At 41.5% G+C, this 24590-nt stretch overlaps 2 protein-coding genes across 7 annotated transcripts in view; one reads left to right on the top strand and one right to left on the bottom strand.

The window, feature by feature from the left end:
• Positions 1–6: 6 nt before the first annotated feature.
• Positions 7–24590, top strand: part of ap3m1 (adaptor related protein complex 3 subunit mu 1) — a 26242-nt gene continuing 1658 nt past the window's right edge. Inside the window, exons 1-9 of one of the 2 annotated variants that reach the window (XR_006023284.1) lie at positions 7–274; positions 937–1217; positions 1612–1783; positions 4318–4455; positions 4957–5042; positions 6527–6660; positions 6893–7100; positions 11707–11851; positions 21132–21911. Coding sequence is in view for 1 of the 2 variants with exons in the window: in XM_042065606.1 (XP_041921540.1) it covers positions 945–1217; positions 1612–1783; positions 4318–4455; positions 4957–5042; positions 6527–6660; positions 6893–7100; positions 11707–11851; positions 21132–21232 (1257 nt within the window). In the remaining variant the exon portion in view is untranslated. Of the gene's footprint in view, positions 275–936; positions 1218–1611; positions 1784–4317; positions 4456–4956; positions 5043–6526; positions 6661–6892; positions 7101–11706; positions 11852–21131; positions 22520–24590 lie in introns of those variants that run through there. The other variant, XM_042065606.1, reaches the window with a different exon arrangement.
• vcla (vinculin a) overlaps positions 22993–24590 on the bottom strand; it is a 133103-nt gene continuing 131505 nt past the window's right edge. For 4 of the 5 annotated variants that reach the window (XM_042065602.1, XM_042065600.1, XM_042065599.1 and 1 more), the window contains one exon: positions 22993–24590. This exon is cut by the window's right edge and continues 1331 nt beyond it. The gene's annotated coding sequence lies outside the window, so the exon portion shown is untranslated. The other variant, XR_006023282.1, reaches the window with a different exon arrangement.

Genomic DNA, 24590 nt, shown 5'->3' on the forward strand with positions numbered 1-24590 from the left:
TAGCTGCCCTGAGAACTGCCTGAACGAAAAAGAATAAATAATCTTAAGAGCTAGTACATAACACACCAGTCTCAGTTTCAATTGAGTCGTGTCAACTTTGGTGAAGCGACGTTTCTTAAAGTTAGATTTACCATCTTTCAAACGTGATATTCTGCTGGCGTTATTTGAAGGCACATACGTGGCTAGTTGCTCAGGCTTCCGCTTCGCACTTCTGCCATATTGTTGCCACCTAGGAGTTTTTTGCCAACAGACGCACGGACGGAGTCCTGCAAAGGTAACTCATTACACATATTGAATTGTAATGTATATTTTAATGTAATTGTGTTTTTTTTACAGCTAATCTTTGTGCAAATAGCAGTGTTTGCACGGCTTTGTACTGTGAGAATCAGTGGCGATAAATCCATCTGCCGGTAGCTCTTGCTACAAACATAACTTTCAGAATGGGAAAACTTGATGTGTCAAAAGGCTGTCTCACATCTTAATCAAAACATTAGAAAATTGGGTAATATTTTGACCGTATGATGTCATCGCATCTACTTAGATATAGTGAAGAATGTACAGGCCTACGTTTTAGTTGGAATAATTTGAGTTGTAACATATGCCACTGACACACTGAAGTTTTTTTTTTCTTGAAAATAAGTTGCTCCATCAGTGTTTCTTAGTAAAATCTACTGGTTCTCTGTAAAATATAAACATGCTTGATCAACACATAACTGGCCTCCTAGCTTAACCTATTTGAAATGTTTTCTTCATCTTTGTTTACTTTTCCTAGTTTATACTTCCATATTACCCTAAACTACATGCAGGACTATGTTGCATTTTTGTATATTGTTTGATGCTCAATATAGGCTACATTTAAGCAGTTAGTAGGGAGCATTGTCTGTTGGTTTTATTGATGCAGTCATCAAAATGATTGAATGTGTCTATTCTCAACAGCCCTCACAATGATCCATAGTTTATTTCTGGTCAACTCCGCTGGTGACATTTTCCTGGAGAAGCACTGGAAAAGCGTCATCAGCCGCTCGGTCTGTGACTACTTTTTCGAGGCTCAGGCGAAAGCCGGGGATGCCGAGAATGTGCCGCCCGTCATCCGCACCCCGCACCACTACCTGATTAACATCTACCGGGAGAAAATCTTCTTCGTGTCTGTTATCCAGACGGAAGTCCCCCCCCTCTTCGTCATAGAGTTTCTACATCGAGTGGCCGAGACATTTCAGGTGCGTGTGTTGCCCCGGGTTGCCCAAAGACATTATCAGTTAAATATCAACATACACGTTATATACATTATCAGTTAAATATCAGCATAACATACACGTTATATACATTATCAGTTAAATATCAGCATAACATACACTTTAAGTTTACCTGCTCACTTAGGACTCCAGAATGGCATGTGTTAGTAATGATTTAATGATTTAATGCAATAATGAATTCATGGGGTGTATGGTTTTAACAAGAATGTAGACTGTGAATGCTTGCTGTTGTGCTACATTGAACTTGTCATTGTGTTTGTCAATGCAGGATTATGTTGGAAATGTTCTGAATCTGCCATTAAGGACAACATGGTGATTGTGTGTGCAACTGAACTTGTGGTTGTCTCTGTCTGAACAGGATTATTTTGGAGAATGTTCTGAATCGGTTGTTAAGGACAATGTGGTGATCGTGTATGAGCTTTTGGAGGAGATGCTGGATAATGGCTTCCCACTGGCAACCGAGTCCAACATTCTCAAAGAGCTCATTAAACCACCAACAATCCTACGCTCCATGGTCAACACCATCACAGGTTTGATGTGTGTGTGTGTGTGTGTGTGTGTGTGTGTGTGTGTGTGTGTTTGTTTATGATATTGGAAAGGGAAAGGTTTCAAAACGTATCTTAGTGTTTGTCACTCTGTGTGTGAGTGTGTGCGTGCGTGCGTGCGTGTGTGTGTTTGTTTGAGAGAAAGAGAGAGAGAGGGAGGGAGAGATTTAGATTGCATAAAACTGGGTAAATATTGATCCATTGGTGCCTCATTCAGTGCTGTTCAGATGGGTGTTTATTTCGCCTGTGCACCGACTAAGCAAGTACACACACCCTTCTCACCAAACACTCTGGTCCTCTTTGATCTGATTTCCCAGAGGTCTCCACACCTCACTACTGCGCCACCCTCTCCACACCTCACCTTAAGCTCCGCCCTCTCCACACCTCACCGTAAACCCTGCCCTCTCCACACCTCACCGTAAACCCCGCCCTCTCCACACCTCACCTTAAGCTCCGCCCTCTCCACACCTCACCGTAAACCCCGCCCTCTCCACACCTCACCTTAAGCTCCGCCCTCTCCACACCTCACCTTACACTCTGCCGGCCACCTGCCTGAACTGCACACACACTCCTGATCCGCTGAGCACATCTGTGCTGTGTAGTTAATAGGTGTGTTATATGTAGATTCCTGCTTCAAGCCCGTTTGGTTAAGGTCAGTACAGAGACGCACAACACAGATGCCAGAGTCTGGAACCCTCACGGGATCAAAAGAGGATATATACTTTATACCAGGGGTCGGCAACCCGCGGCTCCGGAGCCGCATGCGGCTCTTTGATCCCTCTGATGCGGCTCAGCTTTTGAAATTAATTAATGAGTATTTAATTCAAATTTATTTTATTTTAGTTTGTTCATTTTCAAAATGTAATATTGTAAGTCTATCTGAGCAATTTAGCCTATATAACTTTCCACCTCACTTGGCTCCGTAACCGTAGCTGCACAATATTGTTACATTCGCGGTTTGTTGCCATGTCAATATCAAACAAAATCACCAATTTCCCTCCATTTCAGTCAACAAGAACACTTTAATTGTTATTGTTGATGTGTGCACTTGCTGTAGGCTAGATAAGGGAAATGTCAAAAAGGAAACGTCAGCGACCACAGCTTGTGAGCGCGAACACAAGGCTGAAATGGGAAAGTTTCCATCCGAAGACTGATTCTGAAAACGCGAAATGAACTGCCCGTTATATATCGCACACTGCAACGAGTTAGTATTGCTGTGTTAACCCTGTTCGGTTCCACTTGCATGTGAGAAATCTTTCTTTAAAATATAAAGACAAACCTGCGCTCACGTTTAAGGGCAATTCCGCGCAAAACTGTCAACAATGCCATGGTAGGCTATTTAGTTGGCGTTATGGATATGACAGTTTTGCGTGGAGTTGCCCTTAAATGGTGACAGCCTCAATTCTTGCATGAAACTTCACCTCACTGAATATGAGCCAGCCAGACTCCAAGGCCATCACCAAATCTAATCTCTGTAGGCCTAATGTTCAATTTCGCCAATGACATGTCAACGAAAATTGAGTGTTGTGTTTAACTATGATGTTACTTTGCATACCAAAGGACACTGGAAAAATAGGGGGTGGTGTTTAGCCTACATGGGAAGCCTAAGGTCTATACTTCTGTCATTCCACTTTACATTTCAAGTTACTTGCACATTACAACTAGTAGAAAATGTAGGCTATTTAAAAATCCTCTGTTGAATGAAAGTAACTGTACAGTACGTTAAATATCCAAACTTTTTCTTGTAACCGTCTTTATGTGGCTCTTCTGAGATTAAAAAAATAATACATTTGGTAAAAGTGGCTCTCCAGGCAAAAAAGGTTGCCGACCGCTGCTTTATACCTTCAGTTTCATGGAGTCTTCATTGAGTCTTTATTGAGTCAGGTCCAGTTTTGTGTCATTATTCCAACAGCTGGTTCTAACACGATTATAACTCTTTGGACCTTAATGCTGTACGCTTGAAGTAGGGAGCGAGAGGCACACAGATGGCAGGGTAGCACACATCTACATCCAAACCCTAACCCTAACCCTACATCCAAACCATAGTTAGACTTTTATTGTTATCAAACATCCAACTGCTAATGACAGCAAAGTGATCATTATTCTAACAGCTGTGGAGCTCTTGTGGGGAGTCAGATGAGTTTGTGTTATTGCCTTCCACATCTTTCCCTCTCTCTCCCTCTCTCTCTTTCCATCTCTCTCTTCATCCCCTTTTCTTCCCTTCTCTCTTTCTATCTCTCTCTTCATCCCCTTTTCTTCCCCTCTCTCTTTCCCTCTCTCTCCCTCTCTTTTCTTCCCCTCTCTCTCTTTCCCTCTCTCTCCCTCTCTTTTCTTCCTCTCTCTCTTTCTATCTCTCTCTTCATCCCCTTTTCTTCCCCTCTCCCTCTTTCCCTCTCTTTCTTCATCTTCCCCTCCACATCTTTCCCCCTCTCTCTCCCTCTTTCCCCCTCTCTCTTCCCCCCTCTTTTCTTCCCCTCTACCTCTTCCTCTCTATCCCTCTGTTCCTGGTCCATCTCCAGGTAGCAGTAATGTGGGTGAGATGCTGCCGAGCGGCCAGCTGTCCACCATCCCGTGGAGACGAGCAGGAGTCAAATACACCAACAACGAGGCCTACTTCGACGTCATCGAGGAGATCGACGCCATCATCGACAAGTCTGGTGTGTGTGTGTGTGTGTGTGAGGTGCTGTGTCTGTCATATAGTGGTCTTTTTTGCTCTGCTAGGCTTAATGGTAGTGGCAGAACTCACATGTGCTAGTTGGCTTAATGGTAGTGGCAGAACTCACATGTGCTAGTTGGCTTAATGGTAGTGGCAGAACTCACATGTGCTAGTTGGCTTAATGGTAGTGGCAGAACTCACATGTGCTAGTTGGCTTAATGGTAGTGGCAGAACTCACATGTGCTAGTTGGCTTAATGGTCTCTTGAGTTTGTTTTGTGTTGTTCCCTAATATTAATCATTAATCAGTGAATGCAAATTTGTGTCGGAAATACCGGTAGTTGGTGATGAAATAAAGTGAATTATGTGTGTGTGTATAAGGAAATGGCAGGGGTGTGTGTGTGTGACGGGGTGTGTTGGAGTGTGACGAGGTGTGTGTGTGTTGGAGTGTGTGTGTGATGGTGTGTGTGTGTGATGGAGTGTGACGAGATTTCTGTGTTTCAGGGGCGACGGTGTGTGCGGAGATCCAGGGTGTGATTGACGCGTGTGTGAAACTGACCGGCATGCCGGACCTCACCCTGTCATTCATGGTGAGTTCCGTTTGGCATCAAGGCATGGAGTCCTAATGTGTGTGTGTGTGTGTGTGCATGGAGGCATGTGTGTGTGTGTGTGTGTGTGTGTGTTCTGCTGTCCCACCTGGGTGTGAGGGAGTGCAGCTTCAGTCTAACACATGGCTGTGTGTGTGTTCTTCTGCACACTACTCACAGTGCTGCATGGGCTTTCACAGGACAGGCTGCATTTCATTAGTGCTCTTTCTGCCGCTTAAACAGGCTGCATTTTATATATAGAAGATCATACAGTGTAACAGATAGGGCTGTCAAAATAACATACATTTCCATTAATTAATCACAGAAAAAAACAATGTGTTTAAAAAAAAATGTGCTTTGATTGATCGCATTCCGCAGTGACCTTTGACCCAGCAGTTCTAGCCACAGTGACTGTAGCAGGGTTCCCGCAGGGACTTTAGTGATTGAAGGAGGCTTGGTCCACTGAATGGAACATGGAACACGTTTAATGGAACTCTGGCTGAAGGAGGCTTGGTCAAGTCAATGGATCATTTACGTTTAAAAAAACACCCAGATGGACCTGTTGACAGAAGCATGTTCTGAGCCATTTCCGTTACCTTTTTGTACCATAGGAGTTTGTCAAGTCTGAAATATCACTGCAACGCAAAGCGTTTAGGCACTAACCCATAGGTACGAGCTAGCTCACCCCTTGATGATGATAATAAATAAGGTTAGCAGCCAGCCTTGTCACATGCACAAGTCACATGCAACCAGGCGTTCAGACGCAAACTTAGCAGGTCTACCTGTGACCGACTAACTAATTCCGTTGCTAATCTACCTTAACAGGTCTAACTGTGACCGACTAACTAATTTCGTTGCTAATCTACCTTAGCAAGATTACCTGTGACCGACTAACTAATTCCCTTGCTAATTAATTTGCTAATGCCCTTGCTAATTTCCTTGCTAATGCCCTTGCTAATTTCCTTGCTAATTCCTTTGCTAATGCCCTTGCTAATGGACTGCATTACCTTGGTGTTACTCGGTGGCAACTAGTCATTTGCATTACAAACTGAAGCTAAAAACTGACGTCAGGCACTACGCTGATGCCTGCGCCCAACAGTGGTAATGATATTGAAAATGATAATAAAAGAGACGTTGAAATTTAAAGTCTATAATGTTGGTTATTCATTGATTCACTCATCTGGCAAAAATGTATTTGAATTGAAAATTGTAATATTTTTAAAAGATGTTTACAGGAAACATTTATGCATGTGATTAATTTAGATGTATTAATCACAGAGTATGTAATTAATTAAACTACTTTTTAAAATCACTTAATCACCGCCCTAATAATATAATATAATGTAATGTAATGTTATGTAATATAATGTGTTGCTTGTGGCTTTGCATCAGAGGTAGTGAGTGAAGGCTCTCCTGAGCTCAAAGCAGCCAAGAACTCTGCTCCATGTGTGTTGCCCTGGAGATGATGGAATGTTTTATCCTTGCAGAACCCCCGTCTCCTTGACGACGTGAGCTTCCACCCGTGTGTACGGTTCAAGCGCTGGGAGTCGGAGAGGGTGCTGTCCTTTATCCCACCCGACGGCAACTTCCGCCTCATGTCCTATCACGTCAGTGCACAGAAGTGAGTTACCTGTGTGTGTGTGTGTGTGTGTGTGAGAGAGAGAGGGTGGAGTGGAGGGGGGGGTTTTCCCCTATCAAGCTATCAGAGTACCTGAATGTATCTGTTTACCTTTGTCTGTGTGGCAACTCTGTTTCTTTGAGGTAATTGTGTGTGTGTGTGTGTGTGTGTGTGTGTGTGTGTGTGTGTGTGCATATATCCGTGTGTGTGCATATATCCGTGTGTATGTGTGCAGCCTTGTGGCCATCCCGATCTACGTGAAGCAGAACATCAGCTTCTTCGAGAGTGGCTCGTCGGGACGACTGGACATCACGGTGGGGCCCAAGCAGACGATGGGCAAGCCGGTGGAAGGGCTGGTGGTCACCGTGCACATGCCCAGAGCGGTGCTGAGCGTCAACCTGACTGCCACGCAGGGAACGCAGAAGTACGACCCCGTCACCAAGGTGAGACTCCGCCCACAACCTGCTGCTGGGTGTGCAGTAGGGGTTGTGTGCATAGACATAATATACATAGACGCCGCATCGACCGCTACTCCTTACTAGCGCTGACCAGATTTGGAGCCGCCATCTTGGACCGGTCATCCACTCCACTCAGTGTAATCTGTTTGGCCTGTGAGATGAGCTGTCAGCGCACTTAATTAATCATATCTCACTGAATACCGAACAGATTCTCACTCGGTTTTTTTTGCTGCAAAGGTCATACATGTAGCTATGATATAGGACACATGATTTAGCGTATTTTAATATTCATAGTGGGTTTAACAGTAATAGAATATTCTGATATATGATATAAAGTGACCTGACGTCCGATATCAAAACTGGGGACATAATCCATGTTTGACAGCATAGACAAAACTAGTTTGATACAAGTTTAATGAGTTAAATATAGTTCACAGTTGACAGAAAAGTTCCATCAACAGCATTATTCACAGAAAGGTTCTATAAACATTTAAGTGAGATCAGTGCCATTCAGACATCTGAGGGGTATTCCAAGTAGGCCTATGTGGTTTAGTGACAAACTTGGGTAAATTGACAGAATAAGTTGTAAACCTTCCAGTAGAAAAGCTGTATACAGGAAACATGGTTGTGTGTATTTTAATATTCATAGTGGGCTTAATAGTAATAGAATATTCTCATATATGATATATTATAAAGTGATGACATCCAATATAAACACTGGGAACATAACTAATCCATGTTTGACAGCATAGACAGAAACTGGTTTGATACAAGTTTTAATGGGTTAAATTGACAGAAAAAATCCATTAACATTTTCAGTTCAGTGCCATCAAAAATAAAGTTTGATGAACAGACATTGGTGTGGCATAAGTAAAGGAAATGGAGTAACTGGGTTCAATATCAACAGCATTTGTTAGACAAGTTCCATAAATATTGTAAAGTGCAAGTTTGTAGGTTTGTTTCTGATCCTTAAAAAACAGACATTGGTTTGGCATAGTAAGTGTAACTTAATCAATTCAAGACAAAAAGGTGACTTGTCACTTGTACAGTGTCAATGGGTTCATCAACAGCATCTGTTATTTACAGTTCACAGAAAGCTTTCAGCCCCAATGAAGAGATTAAATAAATAAGAATTAAGAAACATTTTAGAAACTGCTAAGATCAGCCCCGTTCATTGCAATCAGTAAAGAATCGGGGAGTGTCTTCACAGGCTCAGTGAGACAGAGGTTACTGTCATGCAGTTGGTTCTATGATTTCGATAACTGGTGCATGTAATTTTATATGTTCCCACCTTGCTAAAATTGCTTGGGTACACTTTGGCTAAGAAAAAAGTGCTTCAGACAGCAGGTGGGCAAATAAGATAGCAGTACATAGTGAAACTGGGTAAACTCCCTAAAAGAGGACCGAGTCAACCAGACGATGGGGAAATGGGACACAGAGTGGTGAATGCAGGTGATGAAGGTGGAGCTCATAAATCAAATATTCAGTCACAGTGTAGCAGATGCCCTCCAATACTGCAATGAAGAGCTGCACCTTCCTCAGTTCCAGGGATGTGAGGAGACTATTCAGTTCATTCACAGTCTCCTTGAGCAAGGCAGTTGTTCTGGGGAGATATAAAATAAATAAATGAATAAAATGAATAAAGGAATTTGAGAGGCATCTTATTCTTGTTAGGGTAAATAACATGTGAATAATACAGTGTTGGGCAAGCTACTTAGACATTGTAGTGAGCTAAACTATCAGTTACTCTGCTATGAATAAAACACTACACAATACTACCACCCAGTCAAATGTATTATTAACACAAACACAGCAGTAGGCTAGTTCTCTACATAGGAAGCTACTTTAAATTGTGCCAATTACACATGACAAGAAAAGTGTAGCTTGTGTGGCTAAGCCACTTGATAAATAAAGAAGTTAAGCTATTGAAAAGTTACTTTATTCAGAAAATAGTGAAGCTACCAACACGCTTAGGCTACAAGTAGCAGCTAGCGATTGCCCAATAATATAGGCTACAGTCTGTGCCACTTGTGTAAAATTCGCCAGCCAAATCTAGTATGATTTATTTCTACAATAGCCTTTTTGTGTCAGTTGTAATCTAAGTCAGTGTTATGGAATATGACTTATTAAGTCTCAGTTCATAGCCAGGTGAACACCGAGTAAACAGCCTAGCTAGCTGGCTACGATTCTCATACAGTAATATCAAAGATCCTTGCTCCTTCTCAACTCTCTGGTAATATTCTATTCACAAAATACAACCATTAGTACGGTAATGTTAAATCTTACTTGAGAAAAGTAAATCCCCCGAGCCCTGTTTGCGATGGTTCGTCGATTTGAGCAGGAACATGCTGCACAGTACTGGCATCTTGTGTCTTCTGCTGCAACGCAACGAGGAGTATGACCGGTCCAAGATGGCGGCCGCATTTCTCGTTTCCAGCAGCCAATGCGGCGTCTATGTATATTATGTCTATGGTTGTGTGTGGCTGCTACCTGTGATGTCATATCCTGCTTTCTGGCTGCTGCCTGTGATGTCATATCCTGCTTAGACAAACGTTTGGAAAGGATACTCCCTATAACCTATCTCATTTTACGGCTCCGTAATAAACGTTTTTTCTAAACCAACACTAAAAATTATGTCATGAATAAGCAACATTCAGTTGCACAGGAGAGAAGTAACCGCATTGTCTTATTAAGAAGCCTGAAGGCAATCTGGGGAAGAGCCCATGGGAAAGCCATAGAGGAACGCATGAATGGGACTATGCCAGAACAGGTCACCTACCAAAAGCTGTAGCCTACTCAAAGCCAAAGCAGTGCTGCGGTTACCAGGCAAGTTCCCATAAATCAGTCTGTTGTTTAGCGTCACGTCACTACTGAGCAAACAGTCCCCAGCAGCTTCGCTTCTCTCCAGTCCTACGCTCTGACCATTTATTTTACTGTCTATGGTGGATACTCCCTGTGATGTCATATCCTGCTGTGTGCCTGCAGCCTGCGTGGTCATATCCTGCTTGTAGCTGCAGGTTGGAAAGCAGACAGAGGCAGCCACTGGTGTTATCATGCGGAACAAGAACACTATTTGAAGGCTGGTTACTCATTAACAGAAAGTAGTTTAGATTTATCACTCTTAGGTAGCAGGTTTTTGTTATTGATGTGGAAACTGTGCATACAATGATCATATCGTAGTATAAGTAAGTGTAACTATAAGTGTATATATACTCTTTTGATCCCGTGAGGGAAATTTGGTCTCTGCATTTATTCCAATCCGTGAATTAGTGAAACACACTCAGCACACAGTGAACACACAGCGAGGTGAAACACACACTAATCCCAGCGCAGTGAGCTGCCTGCAACAACAGCGGTGCTCGGGGAGCAGTGAGGGGTTAGGTGCCTTGCTCAAGGGCACTTCAGCCGTTCCTACTGGTCAGGGATCGAACCGGCAACCCTCCGGTTACAAGTCTGAAGCGCTAACCAGTAGCAGCACTAGTGTGTGTAGGATATGAGGTATAGATGATGCAGGTGTGTGTAGGATATGAGGTATAGTGTGTAGGATATGAGGTATAGATGATGCTGGTGTGTGTAGGATATGAGGTATAGTGTGTGTAGGATATGAGGTATAAATGATGCTGGTGTGTGTAGGATATGAGGTATAGTGTGTGTAGGATATGAGGTATAGATGATGCTGGTGTGTGTAGGATATGAGGTATAGATGATGCAGGTGTGTGTAGGATATGAGGTATAGATGATGCTGGTGTGTAGGATATGCGGTATAGTGTGTGTAGGATATGAGGTATAGATGATGCTGGTATGTGTAGGATATGAGGTATAGATGCTGCAGGTGCTGGTGTGTGTAGGATATGAGGTATAGATGATGCAGGTGTGTGTAGGATATGAGGTATAGATGATGCTGGTGTGTGTAGGATATGAGGTATAGTGTGTGTAGGATATGAGGTATAGATGATGCTGGTGTGTGTAGGATATGAGGTATAGATGATGCTGGTGTGTGTAGGATATGAGGTATAGATGCTGCAGGTGTGTAGGATATGAGGTATAGTGTGTGTAGGATATGAGGTATAGATGATGCTGGTGTGTGTGTAGGATATGAGGTATAGATGCTGCAGGTGCTGGTGTGTGTAGGATATGAGGTATAGATGATGCTGGTGTGTGTAGGATATGAGGTACAGATGATGCAGGTAATAGTGTGTGTAGGATATGAGGTATAGATGATGCTGGTGTGTGTAGGATATGAGGTATAGATGTTGCAGGTGCTGGTGTGTGTAGGATATGAGGTATAGATGATGCTGGTGTGTGTAGGATATGAGGTACAGATGATGCAGGTAATAGTGTGTGTAGGATATGAGGTATAGATGATGCTGGTGTGTGTAGGATATGAGGTATAGATGTTGCAGGTGCTGGTGTGTGTAGGATATGAGGTATAGATGATGCAGGTGATTGTGTGTGTAGGATATGAGGTATAGATGATGCTGGTGTGTGTAGGATATGAGGTATAGATGCTGCAGGTGATGGTGTGTGTAGGATATGAGGTATATAGTATAGGACATAAGTACAAATCTGCTCTCTCGTGTCCCTGCTGCAGGTGCTGGTGTGGGACATTGGGAAGCTGAACCAGCAGAAGCTGCCCAACCTGAAGGGCGGCCTGAGTCTGCAGTCAGGAGCCCCCAAACCAGAGGAGAACCCCAGCCTCAACATCGACCTCAAGATACAGCAGCTTGCCATCTCGGGTGCGACAAGGCCGACCAATCAGAACTGAGGCAGGGAGCAGGGTTGGCCAATAGGAACTGAGACAAGGCACAGGAGAGGGGGAGGGGACAGCCAATCATAGCAAAGAGCAGGGGAGGGGACAGCCAATCATAGCAAGGAGAGGTGTGGTCAATCAAGATGAAGGGCACTGGTGTCAGTAATGACTGAGGGCCAGCGACCAATCACAGTTCAGAGGTGAGGGCCAGCGACCAATCACAGGTAGAGCCCGCTATTTTATTCCCAACACTTTGTCAATGAGAAACAATCATGGTGGCTTTGGTTGAGCAATAATCAGTCCCAGCCAATCAACACAGTGTTTCAAGAGCAATAATCAGGCCCAGCCAATCAACACAGTGTTTCAAGAGCACGGAATGGAGGGGAGATGAGCTCCATTTTCACAATTTGGCGGAATCATGGACTGAAGGTGATTTGATTGGCTAATATGAACACTGAAATGAAGGTGATTGGTTAATAGGAGCTCTCAGATGAAGGTGATTTGATTGGCTAATAGGAGCTCTCAGATGAAGGTGATTTGATTGGTTAATAGGAGCTCTCAGATTAAGGTGATTTGATTGGTTAATAGGAGCTCTCAGATGAAGGTGATTTGATTGGCTAATAGGAACTCTCAGATGAAGGTGAGCAGCAGCCGTTCACAGTTTAGTTATGAGATATGAGCGTGTTAACAGCCAATTACAGACAGATAAGGGAACTATGAAAGTTGCCGCAGCCAATCAGAGATGAGATCAGGGCGCTAGTTGTGTGATAACAGCCAACCACAGACTAGCTTGAGGTGAAGTGAGTCATTAGTAGGCCAATGGCCGACAGTGAGCCCTGAGGCTAGAGTCACCTTGATATATATATATATATATATATATATATTATAGGTATATAGGGTTACATTGGGTAATATGCAATATTAAGTGTATGGGTATTATGGGTATATAGGGTTGCACAGGGTCATATGGGTATAAGGGGTATATAGGATTGCACAGGGTCATAGGGGTATATAGGGTTGCACAGGGTCATATTTAAGAGTCTATTACAAGGTATATCACAACACATATTTCTGTTGATTGGTTATTCTGATTGAACCCCAGATATATACTATGATATACTCATGTGTATATACTATGCATACTCATGTGTATATACTATGCATACTCATGTGTAGTCCTGTGTACATATTCATGTGTTGATGCTAGTTTAGAGCCATCATCTGTGTAGTCCTTTGAATCATGTTTTAATGATGTCCTGCTAAAAACCAGTGTGCAGTGGTCAGGTGTACAGGTACGTTTTATGCCGTCTGGTACTCAGTTAAGAGAAAGCCCATCTATCTGAAACGGTGTGGAACACATATAGTTAAGTGGGCTTGCAGAGCAGCACACTTATTGTTCTTAAGTTTTATTAAGTGGGCTTGCAGAGCAGCACACTTGTTGTTCTTCTTAAGTTTTATTAAGTGGGCTTGCAGAGCAGCACACTTATTGTTCTTAAGTTTTATTAAGTAGGCTTGCAGAGCAGCACACTTATTGTTCTTCTTAAGTTTTATTAAGTAGGCTTGCAGAGCAGCACACTTATTGTTCTTCTTAAGTTTTATTAAGTGGGCTTGCAGAGCAGCACACTTATTGTTCTTAAGTTTTATTAAGTGGGCTTGCAGAGCAGCACACTTATTGTTCTTCTTAAGTTTTATTAAGTGGGCTTGCAGAGCAGCACACTTATTGTTCTTCTTAAGTTTTATTAAGTGGGCTTGCAGAGCAGCACACTTGTTGTTCTTCTTAAGTTTTATTAAGTGGGCTTGCAGAGCAGCACACTTGTTCTTCTTAAGTTTTATTAAGTGGGCTTGCAGAGCAGCACACTTGTTGTTCTTCTTAAGTTTTATTAAGTGGGCTTGCAGAGCAGCACACTTATTGTTCTTCTTAAGTTTTATTAAGTGGGCTTGCAGAGCAGCACACTTGTTGTTCTTCTTAAGTTTTATTAAGTGGGCTTGCAGAGCAGCACACTTGTTGTTCTTCTTAAGTTTTATTAAGTGGGCTTGCAGAGCAGCACACTTGTTGTTCTTAAGTTTTATTAAGTGGGCTTGCAGAGCAGCACACTTGTTGTTCTTCTTAAGTTTTATTAAGTGGGCTTGCAGAGCAGCACACTTGTTGTTCTTAAGTTTTATTAAGTGGGCTTGCAGAGCAGCACACTTGTTGTTCTTCTTAAGTTTTATTAAGTGGGCTTGCAGAGCAGCACACTTATTGTTGTTCTTAAGTTTTATTAAGTAGGCTTGCAGAGCAGCACACTTATTGTTCTTAAGTTTTATTAAGTGGGCTTGCAGAGCAGCACACTTGTTGTTCTTCTTAAGTTTTATTAGTATTTTTCCCGTCTCCCTATGTTTGGTCAGCTCTAGCGCCTGGGCCCTTTGAGACAGAGACACCGTTCCAACTTTAAAACGTCCGGTCAGTACCGGTGTAAGATGCTCGCGAAGATGACGTCAGGTGGGCGTGTCGTTCGTCCGCCATATTGGATTGAACAGAATGCGAGACTAAATTTCAAAGGTCACAAATTTGGTCCGAACGCCACGAAACTTGACGTACATTATCCTTGGACTAAGCCTCACAAAAGTTGCCGGAAGGATTTTTGATTTTCGAAAGCGTTTGCCCCATCACAGCCAAACGAAATCGGCGGCGAAGCTCCGAAACAGGAAGTCGTCCATATCTCAGGAACACTGTCGCATATCGATACCAAATTTTGTGTTTGAACTCGGGACTCCAATGTGAGGGTGCATAAGCTAAAAAAAAAAGAAAACATTCCAAAAGTTTCCAGCATTTGGTAAACCACCCACCCGTATTTGGTAACTATCACTTTCCACATTTGCAGTTGTTCTGGTACATCTATCACAATGCCTTTCAAGTATGCACAATGTCTCTGAGCAGCCACAATGTCTCCGGGCAACCTTGCCCAATCATGAAATGGGATAGTATGGACTTACGAACTGAAATAGCAAGGAGAACAGTAGCTATATATAGCTTACATGATAGAATTGTTTTCACATTGACGGTATTCAAATTCAATTTTTCATTATTGTTAAATATCATGATGGGAGAGTATTATTAAAAATGTTACAAGTATGCAAATGCATATGTTTACGGGCATTTAGGTTTTACTGTTTTGTTACAAAGACATGCAAGGCATTCTGGGCCGTAATGAACAGTGGTCGGCAGCACTCCATAGGCTACGTATTAATATGAATAGGTGTTTCTGTAAACCTAGGGACAATAAACAGCTATCTCTGTTACCTAAAACAGCTATCTCTGTTTCCTAAAAGCATGGAGTTGACGAAAGAATAAGCAAGCAATCTCGCGTTAATGTTAAATAGCCTACATCTGAACGCTAGGTGGCAACGTTGTATTACATTTCACTAGTGTACTTGAAATACGGTGTGAGCTTCACAAGTAAGGAAGGTGCAAATATTATGTAATTTATCATGGGAAATTATTGGAAATGTTATTTCTTGTTTATTCTAATTGCAAACCACACACATCCATTCGTAATCACACGTACACTTTTAATACCTTGAAAAGACTCTCATTTTATTTATTTGATGTTGCCTAGCAACTAGAACAGACTTCAGGGCAAAGATTCTAGAACAGAGCTTCAGAGAGACACGTTTTGAGTTCGTGGCCAAGTACCTAAAATATCGGTTTCCATGTGTATGTGCTGGATGGTGTGCTTCCTTTATGAAAGTAAGTGTTTTATAGAGTTACAGACATAATGAGTCATGTTGTAGTGGTCCACATAAATGTGCCCCTTCTGTTATTAGAATGCTAAGCGGAGATTTTAACATCATTCATTTCTTGTGTGGCTAGAAGCTAGCTAGCTATGTCATAGGGAGGAGATGTTGCTGTAACGTTATGGGATTTATGTTGCTTAGCGTAATGCCATGGTCATTTGATATGAGATGCTTGTACTCGTAACTTCGTCACTCGTAACTTTAGGACTCCTATTTTTTTTACTAAGAGTAATTCAGGAAGCATTTTAGCCCTAAAAGTAGCGCATGAGTCTGTGACCGCATAAGCGAGGACTCCTAATAAGACCGATTCACAAACAATGTTTTGTGGTGGCATTTCATGTCGCGATGTTTTGAAATGCGTCTAACAATCACGAGGGAACAATTTTGCATTGTAGGCATAACTAAGGGATGCAGTAACACCACCAACAACTAAAACTAGCCTACTCATTGTTTACATGTACATTAAATGTAACGTTTTATTGTGAATCAAATTAAAAGATTCTCCTCTTTGCAAACGTTGGCTTAGGCATATGGTGACAGATTAATTTAATAATGTTGCTGCGTGAACCACTTCTTAATGGGACTCACTGTATGGAAGTAGGCTAAGTAAAATAGAGATGTTTAAAATAAGATAAAGTTAGGATATGCCCACTTGACAACGGCAGAGATAACTGGCCTTTGGCCATAGCAACCATCCATTTAGAACGACTGGCCTTCATAGCAACCAAGGATCTTAGCTGTGATTCATGTAGCTACAGTATGCATGCAATGTGATGCAAAGTATAGAAAGGTTATGAAATATACAGAGACAGGTCAAGAAATATAGTGCAATGTAGACAGTAGTATACAGTTGATTTACAGAAGGTGGTTTAGAGTAATATGAATTAAATATAAATGTGCAGTGTATTAGCAGTTATCTCATACAATAAGTAGAATAATGTATGTAGATGTAGCAGTAACATTATAATAGTAGAAATAGTAATATAGATATATGCAGTGTATTACCAGAATATAATAAAACAGAATAAATATGGATATTCAATATGACAAATATATAACAGATATGTACATAACATACAGCTATGTGCAGTGTGGAAACAGTAGACGTCTGAAGAAGGGTGATTACCCGAAACGTCACAGAAAAATAAAAACGAGTGGGAGCAGAAAACCCTGGTTGAAGCGAGCGGACTTTTTCTCTTTTTTGTCCAGTGTGGAAACAGTGTCATTGTAGTGCAGAAACAACATTATAAGAGTAGTAAGAATAAGTCTATGTGCAGGATGAATTGTATAAAGATCAGTAGAATAACTATGTATAAATGTAATTACTGTAGGCCTATGTACATTTGTAAATAAATAGAAAACTATGGGTGAGAGGGATAAATTAATTTTATTTAATCGTAAAAGTAAATTGCATTCAATTAAATTGCAAAAAGTACAACCAAATCTGAGCTTGATCAACTAGAACGTCTAAAGAACCAGAATTTGAGTGTAGTTTTTTGCTGGGTCCCAGGCCACGTTGGTCTGAGGGGAAATGAGAAAGCGGACAGTGCTGCTAAGCAAGCCCTCAATGAAGAAGTCACAGAATGTCAAATCCCTGCCCCAGACCTTAAACCTATACTGAACTCTTACATCACAGATAAGTGGCAATCTGAATGGGATTAAAATGTACCAACAAGCAAGCAAGGAATGTGAATTTTTTTAGCACGTTTTCATGATCCACTGGGTCGTTGTGGGCCACACAAAATACGGTGTTGCTAAAATTACTCCTATTGTGGCTATTAGAGACATGCGTTCATGAGTATCCAGCTACATTCAATGAGTTAAGTAAAATACATTTACACACACAAAAAAAACCTCACTAATGTTGTGGACATTCCTTTATTCTGAGATACATCAATAGGCTCTCAAAACAATCCCAAACAGACATAAGGTCTTTATAGAGCAAATCCATATAGATTATTTGTCAAATAAACCAGTAAAACAGAATTTGGGGATGGAATATATAACATTCACACTCATAGCTCATATTTTTAAAATAAATCAGTGAAAAAGTATCCTGACAAACAAGCAGCATTTTAATGCCTTCAGTCATATTTCATAATTTCAAATTTTTCTCTAGGTTACCTGATAGCCCAGTTTGAGAGGTGCAAGACGCGTGACATTATTTATTTTTGCAGCCAATCACTGCTGTTGTTTTATTTTATTGATTTGATTTTAGTCATAGAAGCTAAATTCGAAGGCAGGCCACAGGTAAAATCCAACGAACCGCATTCACACCGCAAGGCAATAGTTGAATAGAGCTTTTGAGGTATTGCCACTGCTCCAACACTGAAAGGCACTGTTAGAATGCTTGGATCAAGCCAGGTTCAGCATAGCCTATGTCTGTAGTATACCTCGGGACAGGTCTGCCAATTCCTACCTGTAGTTTGTGTTGACCAGAGGGGTATTTCACAAAGGCAGAATTAAGACATCCAAGATAAGTAAAGCGATGTTTGACATGGCGTTGTCTGGTCATCCTAGCTAAACTCGTTTCACTAACGCCAATCCAGGATTAGTAGGTGCGACATGTCAAGCCAGGTGTAAGTAATTCAGGATGTGTGCGCGTTCTCGTTTCTGCTCCAAAAAGGTTGGAATTAAAAACATGCAGAAAATAGCGTCATTCACACAAAGTGACCAACTGCTTTTAATAGACTAACAATGCAGTAAAGTAAGGTAACACGGCTATTTCTGTAAAACAGCGAGAGTAGGCGCGGTGCACCAACTGAATGCAAATCTACGTATGCACCCACGTGTGAGTGCTTCCTTATCTCGGCATGCGGCGTCTTTAAGAAAGTGCTTGCCACTGCAAAGATGCACAAAGCACGACTATACCTTTTTATATTGGCTTTATAACCAAATTTGTTGAAAACCCTTTCGAAACATTGCCCCTCCATTTCCAGTTAACTACTAGTAGGCAATTCATCAAACGTCTATCAACAAAAGAAGCAAACAACGAGTATGTTAATAATTATAAGGCCATCACAATTAAAATAATAACCATATGATAGTAGGCAGTAGGGGTGTGAATCTCTCATGTAAAAGACACATCTAGATACATGGGCACGATTCGATACAAGAAAAGATACATGTTTATAAAAACCGATTCAGTACGATTCGATGTAGTTCAAGAATGGAAAGCATTCTGATCATTTGCTCAAGGTGCACATTAATTTTATATGATCAATTATCATGGTCATGGTTGTCAATTAGGCAAAAAAATGTGTTATCTAAACTGAGGTTTGTTTCATATACTGTATTGAAATGAAAAAAGAATAGTCTACAGTACATTTCAGTCAAACACAGCAGCCAAATACAACATAAAAATACATTTTTATAGACTTTACAGATTTTATAGAGTTATATCTGATTGTTTTCATGGAGCTGTAGCCTTGTTGAGGTAAGACAATACCGAAATAAAATAAAACAGTGCTTAAGACACTCTTGGCCTTTTCTCATATAGCCTACCCTACAAGAATAAAATAGGCCTACAAATCAATGAACTCTCTTATTTTGTTCCAACAGACCTAATGCAGAAACCTAAAATGCCACAAGTCTGAGTGAATATGAACAAAATCATTGGCTAATAATTTGTGCATCGTTTTAGCAGCAAGGGCCAAATTATTATTTAACATTAAGGAAATCCCTTCATCAAAGGTAAGGCTACTCTATCGTTGCTGTTTAGGAATGCTAAGAGTGTTTAATTTCGCGCTGGATTTCGAAAAACAAAAGCCGACTAGGGTTGGGCACCGAAACACGGTTCTAATATGGCACCGGTGCCGACGCAAACGGTAGTAACTGCATCAAAAAATCGTTTTTTTTTTAATATATATATTTTTTATATGAGGCATCACTGCATGTCATGCGCCATCTCTAACGTCTTGCTCTGATAGCAACACATCCAGATACAGTTAGCTAACATAAACATTGGATGTATAAACCAGAGGGGTGCACCACATAGGCGACAGTGTTTGACAGCTTGCGTGAGCCCAAGTGCTTAGGCCTACTTTAAAGCGATATCACGAGCTCCTGTCAAAATCTAGCAGTGGGCCTAACTACACACAACCAAAAGGCTATGAAACAACATCAACAGTAGCCTATATGTTACACAATATCCTTTCTAATGCGCTAACTGACATTTATTTGAAATGTTATCAGCAAAGTTGTAAGGTGAAAACTTTATTTCACAGTGTGTTCTAAACAACATAATGGCATATTAATCTTCCATGTGCATGAGGCCCATATAGCATCACAATGAATATGAAGATCATGTTAAAAGTTCGCTGGCAAAAACATAAATATGTAGGTTACATACCTGATGTCACTGAGCTGTCAAAGAGGCTATGAAACCATCTCCGTACGTTATCGCTAATTAAACTCAGCTGACTGGTGTTAGCGCATAGCCATAGTTGCTGTTAAAATGCTGCCTACTAGGCTAGCGCTGGGAATCTAAACACTTCAACACCGACATGTAGCCTCTAACATGTTCAAAACTATTGCGTGTTATGGGTTAAGACATGACATTTCTTGAAGCATTTAGGAACACACTGAATTAACTGGAAAGTAGAGTCCGTGTTAGATTAGCTTGCTTGCAAATGCCGTTGTCCATGACTTGGCATTTCTATGGCAAGCGGTTTTAACATACCTTATGGCAAACCGCCTACACTGGGTAAACTTGAAAGCAGAGCTTACCATTGTGTGTGCATGCATGGCAAGCTGTTTTAAGATTTAAATGTATTATTCGTAGGAGCAATGAGATAATATTAAATTGAATATAACAATTCAATTGCATGTTCAAATTTGTCTTATCAATAAAAAAAAAAAGCAATTCATGCTTTAGACAATTTTAATGTAAAACATTTTAAAAACAAAGTACCGGTTCAGGCACCATTTCGGCACCGGCACCGTTTTAAAAGTATCGATTTAGCACCGGTATCGGATAAAACCCAAACGATACCCAACCCTAAAGCCGACCGAGTGCAAGTTGTCACATGCTTAAGTTGCAGTAGATGTATGGGTAATGAGGTCATTTGACAACTTTGGGCAATGAATGTAACCAAAAACGAACTGCATTACCCACAATTCCGTGCCACGTATAGTTTCAAAACCGGAAGTGGGATGAACGCGCTACTTGGAACGTAAATGAGAGTCTGAGCGAGCAGAAAAGGTTGTGAACCGATTCATAACAAGTAAATCGATATAACGACCGGTTCATTTCAGTTTTTTTCCGATACGGGGCTTCACGTATCGATGTAGCCGTATCTTACACATTAAAAACGGATACCGATACGTATCGGTTAATATTTACACCCCTAGTAAGCAGACAATCTGTTTTGGTTTGCGAGCAAATACATTTAGATGTAGTGTTTGTTTGTTTGTTTGTTTGTTGTTGTTGTGTCCTGTATTGACGACGTTGTTGTGTGTTTGTTTGTTTGTTGTTGTTGTGTCCTGTGCAGGTCTGAAGGTGAACAGGCTGGACATGTATGGGGAGAAGTACAAGCCCTTCAAAGGCGTCAAGTACATCACCAAAGCAGGCAAGTTTCAGGTGCGCACCTGAGGCAGGTGTCTAGAGAGATGTAAACTCCCCAACAACAACAACAACAAATACGCCGTGCCAAACACACACCTTTTAGTTCCATTGTTATCCTCAACACATCTCTAACTATGTTCTTAAGCCTTATTATGCATATTTTGTTTACACTAGTTCAAACACAGCAAGTGAATTTTCACCATGCCTGAAAGGAGAAGACATCTGGGGACTTTTAAATTTGGTTTGAAAGGGACGGGCCTTAAAGGGACGGGCTCATTGTATGAACATGTATTTGTCCTCACTGTGAAAATGAGGATTGCACCTATTTTTTTTTCTAGAATGAGGTGGTCTAGATTAGATGAAGTAATTCAATATGGCACCAGTCCATTCCATACACCAGTATTGCTTCCTGCTGTCCCATCCAAAGCATTGTCTGAAGAACCCGTTTATTCAGTGTGTGTGTGTGTGTGTGCATGCGTGTACATATGTGATCTTTGAAACCTTGGATCTGAAATAACGTGTGTGTGTGTGTGTGTGTGTGTGTGTGTTTCAAATCACCCCCGCTACTCTAACACCCCCATCATTCAGGAGCACAGGAATAGCACCCCAACCCCAACACAGGAGTAAGAAAACGTTAAACTGAAAGCATTGTCTGCACAAGTTACATAAGGTGTGTGTGTGCGTATGTGTGTGTGTGCGTGTGTGTGTAGCCCCAATCCCTGGCAGCAGACCACAGAGAGGTGGGCTGTGTCGTGCTTAGCCATTTGTTGCCTTGGTAACCAAACGGTTGCAGCAGATATCCTAGTGACCGTAGCCGGACGTTGCTCTGCCCCCTAGTGGCATGGCCCCAGCATCTACACTCAGCACTCAGCAAGCACTCCCAAATGAACTCTCTCTCAGAATGGTTCTTCTCCCAAAGGAACTCTCTCTCAGAATGGTTCTTCTCTCTGGATGGTTCCTCCCAAACCGTTCCTGTCAGAAAAAGTGATCTTTGCTCCTTTCCAAAAAGCCTGTCTGAGTGGTGGTTTTGGGAGCGTCTGCTGCAGGTCAGATAGCGGCCAAATCAGGACAAGAGGCTCTTCCCTTCAGTAGGAGCAGCCCTGGATGTACACAGAAACCAAACACTCAGCTGCCTGTTTGCACAAACACTAGAGACATAATTCCCTTTACTGCAGCGTGACCAAGTCGATGAGTGTGTGTGAGTGAATTTGTGTGTGTGTAAAGGGAACAACTTGTGTTAAAAAAAAGACATATTTAAAAAAACCGAAAGCCTTCTCATTGCTGAGAAATGTTAAATAAAACGGTATTATTGAGTTTGCATTGTGTGTGTCTCTTGAATGCTTTCAAAGCACCTCTACCTATGGACACTTATGGAAATACTACTATAATTACACATCTATACTAATATGATTACACTTATATACTAATATAATTAAACTTACATAATCATATAATTACACTTCTATACTACTATAATTACACGTATATATACTAATATGATTACACTTATGGAAATACTTATATGATTACACTTATATACTAATATGATTACACTTATGGAAATACTAATATAATGATTATATTGAGCACACTTATGGAAATCATAATATAATTACACTTATATACTAATATGATCACACTTATGGAAATACTACTATGATTACACTTATATACTAATATAATTACACTTATGGAAATACTACTATGATTATTATATTGAGCATGGGGCTGTGTGAGAGGGTGTCAGAAAGAGGAGATTCATTTGAGAAATAACGTCACAGCTGATGTTGGTTTCACTTGGTTGACTTTACTTCCTGTAGTTCACACCCCTCTCAACAAGCTCCTGGTCTGTTTCAAGGGTTTGGATAGAAAACACACTTTAAAAGAACTTCATTTCCCACAATCCCAGGCACTATATTCAGCTTTATGGGTTGAACAGAAAGAGTTCTACAGTGGTGTCCATGACATCCGTACATTCCAAAACGACAGTCACACTCGTACACAAGTCACAGAACACAAGGAACTGAACATGAACATTCCCTATTCTCAGTGCGCCCACATTAAGGAGCCTGGTACCGAGTAGGAACCTCTTTATTCTATCCTGAGCCAGTCCAAAGCTAGTGGATATGAGTAAACGCAAGGCAGTACTAGAGCTGGCTTGCATTTACCAGAGAGAGAGATCAGTCGATCTACTGTGCAGTGGAGTCTTTCAGCCTACGAGAATCTCGGCATATCAGACAGGTTTGTGCTCATCTTCACCTTTGTGTAAATACGCATAGCTTTTAAAACACACACTCAAACACAGACTCAGCTTTTAAAACACACTCACACTCAGAGCCTACCACAAAGAAGCTGGCCAGATAAAAAAACATTTACGGCCAATGGGAAAAATGGGAAGCATTTTTTCCTTTCTATAATGCACAATTATTAGACCAAACTTTTTTTTAACAAAGAATATAAGTGACTTCCCATCATGGTGTCTTAATCCCCATACAATCCGTAATCCTGACCTCATCTGGTTCCAGCAGTGTCTTAATCCCCATAAAATCCCTAATCCTGACCTCATCTGGTTCCAGCAGTGTCTTAATCCCCATACAATCCGTAATCCTGACCTCATCTGGTTCCAGCATAGCATCTTAATCCCCATACAATCCGTAATCCTGACCTCATCTTAATCCCCGTACGGTCCGTAATCCTGACCTCATCTGGTTCTCAGCCCTGAGATTAAAGCATCTGGTTCCTGTTTCAGCACAGGTGCAAACACTCCATAGATCTGGTCCTGCATCCTCTCTCCGGCTCCACAGGGTCCTGAATCCAACACCCACAGATTTATGATCAGGCACATACTAAGATACCTGAGAGATACCTCAAAATTACTTTTAGAATTAATAGTATTAATTTCTCGCTAACTTTAGTGCACAAATCCTGAAGGTATTTGTTTTATGTAGAAATACTGCCTTTGTCTTTGAGTTAGCTCTGCCATCTTGGATTGGCGCTGTCTTTTGTAATTACAGTATCGTTAAATGAGGCATTCACGACAGACACGCCCATCAGGCAGCGACAGACACCCCCACAGATTTCTGATCAGGCACATATGAAGACACCCATACCAACACCAGGGCCATGTGTCTGACACCCCCACAGATTTCTGATCAGGCACATATGAAGACACCCATACCAACACCAGGGCCATGTGTCTGACACCCCCACAGATTTCTGATCAGGCATGTACTCCGGTGCCCCTTCTATAAAGACCACTCACACAGCTTTCACTTCCATCAGCACCACTGGCCAGTCTCACCCAGACACCGGTGGACTCTGGTCCAGTTCTGGCTGAGTTCTGGTATCACGCTGGTCAAGAGTTGGCTGCTGAGCTCTGATTGGT

Source organism: Alosa sapidissima, chromosome 16 (genome assembly GCF_018492685.1).
Source record: "Alosa sapidissima isolate fAloSap1 chromosome 16, fAloSap1.pri, whole genome shotgun sequence".
Taxonomy (NCBI): domain Eukaryota; kingdom Metazoa; phylum Chordata; class Actinopteri; order Clupeiformes; family Clupeidae; genus Alosa; species Alosa sapidissima.